General features: G+C 39.5%; 1 protein-coding gene across 4 annotated transcripts in view; it reads left to right on the top strand.

Annotated features, from left to right (window-relative positions):
• LOC137368770 (uncharacterized) overlaps window positions 1-5525 on the top strand; it is a 244694-nt gene extending 239169 nt beyond the window's left edge. For all 4 annotated transcript variants that reach the window (XM_068028966.1, XM_068028968.1, XM_068028967.1 and 1 more), the window contains 2 exons: window positions 2423-2527; window positions 5269-5525. In XM_068028966.1, coding sequence (XP_067885067.1) covers window positions 2423-2527; window positions 5269-5398 — 235 coding nt within the window. In that variant the 3' untranslated portion in view covers window positions 5399-5525. The remainder of the gene's footprint in view (window positions 1-2422; window positions 2528-5268) is intronic.
• The last annotated feature ends 475 nt before the right edge of the window (window positions 5526-6000 follow it).

Below are 6000 nucleotides of genomic sequence, written 5' to 3' on the forward strand. Positions count from 1 at the left end.
GCTTCTATTTTCTATGTTTCTACAGTGGCATAGTGGTAATGTCACTGGACTAGTAATCCAGAAACATAGGCTAAAGGATTCGCAAAAACAAATGTGAGCCCATTCCAGGCAGAGACAGGAGAATTTATAATGGGGAATAAGGAAATTGCAGAGAAACTAAACAAATACTTTGAGTCTGTCTTTACTGAGGAAGATACAAAAAACCTCCCAAGAATGCTAGAAAACCGAGAGACTAGTGCGAATGTGGAACTGAAAGAAATTAATATTAGTAAAAAAGTAGTACTGGAGAAATTAATGGGACTGAAATTTGGTAAATCACTTGGATCTGATGATCTACATCCCAGAGTGTTGAAAGGTGTCTGTAGAGATAGTGAATGCATTGGTGGTCATCTTCCAAAAGTCTATATACTCTGGAATGGTTCCTGCAGATTGGAAGGTAGCAAATGTAACACCACTATTTAAGAAAGGAGGCAGAGAGAAAAGGGGATCTACAGACCTGTTAGCCTGACATCAGTAGAAGAGAAAAATGCTAGAATCTATATTAAAGGATGTGACAACAGGACACTTAGTAAATGGTAGGATTGGGCAGAGTCAACATGGATTTATGAAAGGGAAATCATGTTTGACAAACCTGTTGGGAGTTTTTTGAGGATGTAGCAGAATAGATAAGGGGGAACCAGTGGATGTGGTGTATTTGGATTTTCAGAAGGCTTTCGATAAGCTCCGACATATGAGGTTAGTAAATAAAATTAGAGCACATGGATTTGGGGTAATATACTGTCATGGATTAAGAATTGGTTAACGGACAGAAAACAGCAAATAGGAATAAACTGGTCATTCTCAGGTTGGCAGGCTGTGACTAAGTATCGCAAGGATCAATGCTTGGGCCCCAGCTATTCACAATCTATATCAATGATTTGGATGTAGGGACCAAATGTAATAATTCCAAGTTTGTTGATGAAACAAAACTAGGTGGGAATGTGAGTTGTGAGGAGGATGCAAAGAGGCCTCAAGGAGTTTTAGACTGGTTAAGTGAGTAGGCAAGAATATGGCAGATGGAATATAATGTGGAAAAATGTGAAGTTATCCACTTTCGTAGGAAAAATAGAAATGCAGAGTATTTGTTAAATGGTGACAGATTGGTAAGTGTTGATGTAACAAAGGGACCTGGGTGTCCTTGTTCATGAGTCACTGAAAGCTAACATGCAGGTGCAGCAAGCAATTGGGAAGGAAAATGGTATGTTGGCCTTTATTGCAAGAAGATCTGAGTATAAGAGTAAAGATGTCTTGCTGCAATTGTATAGAGCCTTGGTGAGACTGTCTTTATCTAAGGAAGGATATACTTGCCATAGAGGGAGTGCAACAGAGGTTCATCATTCTGATTCCTGAGATGGTGGGATTGTCCTACGAGGAGAGATTGAGGAGACTGGGCCTATATTCTCTAGAGTTTAGAACAATGAAACATACAGAGTTCTTACATGGCTTGACAGGGTAGAGGCAAGAAGGATATTTCCCCTGACTGTGAGGTCTAGAAGCAGGGGAGACAGTCTCAGAATAAGAGGTAAGCCATTTAAGACTGAGATGGGGAAGAATTTCTTCAATCAGAGGGTGGTGAATCCTTGGAATTCGCTACCTCAGAGGACGGCAGAGGCTCAGCCATTGAGTACGTTCAAAACATAGATCGATAGATTTCTAGATATTAAAGGCATCAAGGGATATGGGAATAGTGCGGGAAAATGGCGTTGAGGTAGATCAACCCTGATCTATATGAATTGCGGAGCAGGCTTGAGGGGTCAAATGGCCTATTCCTGCTCATATTTTCTATGTTCCTATGGAGGCAGTTTCACATTTAAGCTTGATTCTGTCTTCATCTAATACGTACTTATGCATACTTTATCGCTGGACAATGAAAAGGGCTGGGGGCAATGGCTGATGTCTTCCAGGTGAAGCCCAGTGGCACCATACTAGGGACACTAAACTAAATTATAGGGCCCCCTCTCATCCTGACCGAGATCAACTCGCTCAAGGATTAAGGATTGAACTTGGGACCTTCTTGGTCTGAACCAACTTGGTCTTGGATGATAAAAGCAAAATACAGCAGAGGCTGGAAATCTGAAATAAAAACAGAAAGTGCTGGAAACACTCAGCAGGTCTGGCAGCATCTGTGGAGACAGAAGCAGAGTTAATGTTTCAGGTTAGGTCGATGAAAGGTCACTGTTATGGCACTTCCTGTTATGATTGGTCTTGGGTGTGTACATAAATTAAAATTGTGATTATCTTAAAAGATAACTTGCTTCTTTGATATTTTTGCCAATGTTTTCTTAGATAAAAATCTAGAAAAGTTCTTCCATAAAATTTTAGAACATTTCCTTAATACTAAAAGAAATGTCGTATTGTGTTTGACTGTTTTTTTTTCCAATAGAAAAGCAATACCAGCAAAAAGCTATGAGGACAGCGAGGCTGCTGAAACAATTAATGCTGAATCCAATGAGAATACAGTAACAGTGAACAACACAAGACTCTCACAGTAAGTCCATCAGGAATACATTGATGAACTTTGATCATGCCTTGTTGAGGAAACGATGAACAAGAATTGTATGAATTCTTTAACCTTATAGAAAGTTAAGTACGCCTGATTGATTGTCTAGTTGTTCAGGTCACATTCATCTTCTGTTTTTTGCCTGTAGAGTAGTTTTTCCATGGCATTGCTCATGGAGTGAGACAGGATACAGTCATACAGGAAGTAATGGGGCTACAAGAAATGTGCTTAGTGGACAAGGTTTTCAACTATAATTTCACGTGGGTCTGTTTTGTATTAGGAATTCCTGATTAAGAACTGGCATTTATATAGCGTCTTTTACAACCGTGTAACAGTCCAAAATACTTCACAGCTATTGAGGTAGTTTTGAAGTGTAGTCATTGTTGTAATGTAAGGAAATGTGACTGCCAATTTATGCACAGTAAGGTCCCAGAAATAGCAGTGAAATAAATGGCCACTCAAACTTTTTTTAGTCATGTTGTTTGATGGATTAATGTCTGCCAGGAGAATGGGAAAACTCCCCTGATCATAGTCATTTTCAGCATTAAATATTAACATAAAAAGTGTGACCAAAAATCCATAACAGCAGGAAGTGGATCTGTGGACAGAAATGTATGAATTGACAAGATGTTTCATGTAATACCAATCAGTCTCCTGGGGCATTGTACACAGGGAATAAAGACCAAGCAACCAAAACAAGGTTGGGGGTGCAGGCAGGGAAGAGTATTTGGACCAGGGTGCAAAGAAGTAATTCAGTCCCCATTGGAAAATCATGCATTGTATATTGATATTATATATGAATGTATTGACAGTTAAATAGCATAACTTACATTCCGTTGTGAGACAAAGAATTAGAGTTGTTTGGAACACAGGAAGTTGTCTGCAGTAATTGAGGAATTGGAGTTGCAAAACTGAGGTAATATAGTGTCACCATTGGTGGAATGATGCAATTACAGTGCGACAGCTTATCACAGGATCATAGGAAATAGGAGCAGGAGTAGGCCATTTGGCCCGTCGAGCCTGCTCTGCCAGTCAAAGTGATGATGACTGTTCATCTACCTCTATGCCATTTTTCACCATTATCCCCATGCCCCTTAAAGTCATTAGTATCCATAAATCTATCGACTTCTGTCTTAAACATGCTCAATGATTGAACATCCACAGCCCACTGGGGCAGAGAATTCTACAGACTCAACACACTCTGAGTAAAGAAATTCCTCATCTCAGTCTGAAATGGCCTGCCCCTTATTCTGAGACTGTGTCTCCTGGTTCTAGACTCACCAGCCAGAAGAAACATCCTATCCACATCTACTCTGTCATACCCTGTAAGAGTTTGTCATGTTTCCATTGACTCTGCCCAAACATATCATGATTTTCCAAGATGGGCCTCCCCCCCTTTTTATGTTTAGTTATTTGTTGTTTTTTCTTTTGTTATTTTATTTTAGGTTTTTTAGTTTGATTAGTTTGTTTCTACAGAGCCTACCCACTGTTTCTGTTTTTTTTTTTAATTTTAATGTTAGTGCTTGGAGTGCTTTGTGCTTTACAGTCAATTCACACCCTCTCTGTACTAATGCTTTGTCTTTCAGCACACCATTAACATACCATTTGCCTTTGTTCCATGACCTTCTGGTCAGTTATTCTCTGTGACTTTGTCCTATCAACACCTTCTTTTTTGTTATCTCTTGCCCCCACCCCCCCCCTCCCCACTTCACTTGCTTAAAATCTTTTACATTTCTAATATTTGTCAGTTTTGATGACGGGTCACTGACCTGAAATGTTAACTCTGCTTCTCTCTCCACAGATGCTGCCAGACCTGCTGAGTATTTCCAGCACTTCTTGTTTTTATATTATTTTCCAATTGTCCAGTTATCTCATCCTTTATAATAGATTCTAACATTTTCCCCACTACTGACATCAAACTAACAGGTCTGTAGTTTTCCGCAGTTTTCATTGTAAATGTGGATGTAGGAAATTACAATGGGAAGAAGTTAACATAAAAAATGTGACAGCAGGAACTTCTGTAGACAGAAAGTGCACTCAACTGCAAGGTTTTTAATATACTGGTTCACATTGCACATGGGAGGAGTCAAGGCCAAGTGTATCTTCAGGTGAGGCAGGATAAAGGACAAGGGCTTACTGGACCAGTGCATACAGATGTAATTCAGTTCCTATTTTAAAGACTTACAATCTGTCCTTATCTTTATCTATTATAAATGCCCATCTCCACATTTATAATGTAAACTGCCTATGTAAACATGTCATGCTGCAACTAAACACTCCCATTAGTGGTGGCACAGAAGTTCAGGATGGATGGAGATGGAAAGTGGAAGGGAGGTTCAAAGGTGGGAATTTTGCTCAGTGAGAGGGATGAGCAAAGAGTTGAACCTCCTCATTCAGCACGCTTTGTGATTCATTGCAACTGGTATTTCAGATGCCACCACCATCCAATGCCAGTCTGTCCATCTGCCAGTAAGGATCTTCGGAAGTACAACTCAAGTCTTGTCCTGTTTATAATGATACTGTACTTCCATTTAACTGGGAAGAAACAGCTAGTTCAAAACATAAATACTGGCTTTTAGATTACTATTTCAATAGTTTTTCAGCAACATTTCTTGTTGTATAAGGCTAAATTCAAATTTATATATGTGCCTGGTTTAATAAACACTCAACAAATGCATTTCATCTTACAGTTCGTGTATAACTAAATTTAGCTATTATTTTAATTTTAGAGCAAAAAATCCTACAGAGACTTCTGAGACTCAAAGCTTTTCTGAAGTGGAAAAGGAAGCAACAGATCAGCAATCCCAAGAACCATCTGATTCGGACATGAACTACGAAGGCAAACCTTTCACAGCCTAAACTCCAGCTTTTTAGAACTTAATTTTCCTATCTTAATTACATTCTGCTCCATTACAAACATGAATTAATTTAAATCATGAAGTTATGTATAGGTGACCCTCCAGCAAATGTTTGTTACTAAATACAGTGTTTACATCAATCCAATAAATTTTCTTTTTGGAACTTCAAAAATCAGACCATTATAAAAACAATTGGCAACACAAGAGGGAACTTAATCTCTTGAAACTTCACTTGTGCACCAGTGCTCAACAGTTTTTAACAAGGGGCAATGGGGGTGATTTTTAACCTCGAGGAGCAAATGGGTTTGGATGCAGGTGAGAGCAGTTAACTTCAGCAAAAATGTGACTGCATTGGGATGCTGATGCCAACCTCAACCCACTGCCTTCCATGTTTAATTTGAGTACATTCGACTGATTGCGCACAACCCCCGCAGGCGAGGTGGGTTGCCTATTAACGTATGGTAGCTACTCAGTCTTAAGTTTATCATTGCATCCATGGGTTTCCTGGGCTACCTGAAACTCACCACTGAAAGCCTGGTGAGAACACAATGGGGGAAATTTTATGGGTCCTGCAAGAGTGCCTTTGGTGGTGTGCGAGGTGAT

The sequence above is a fragment of the Heterodontus francisci genome, chromosome 4 (assembly GCF_036365525.1).
Source record: "Heterodontus francisci isolate sHetFra1 chromosome 4, sHetFra1.hap1, whole genome shotgun sequence".
Lineage (NCBI taxonomy): Eukaryota > Metazoa > Chordata > Chondrichthyes > Heterodontiformes > Heterodontidae > Heterodontus > Heterodontus francisci.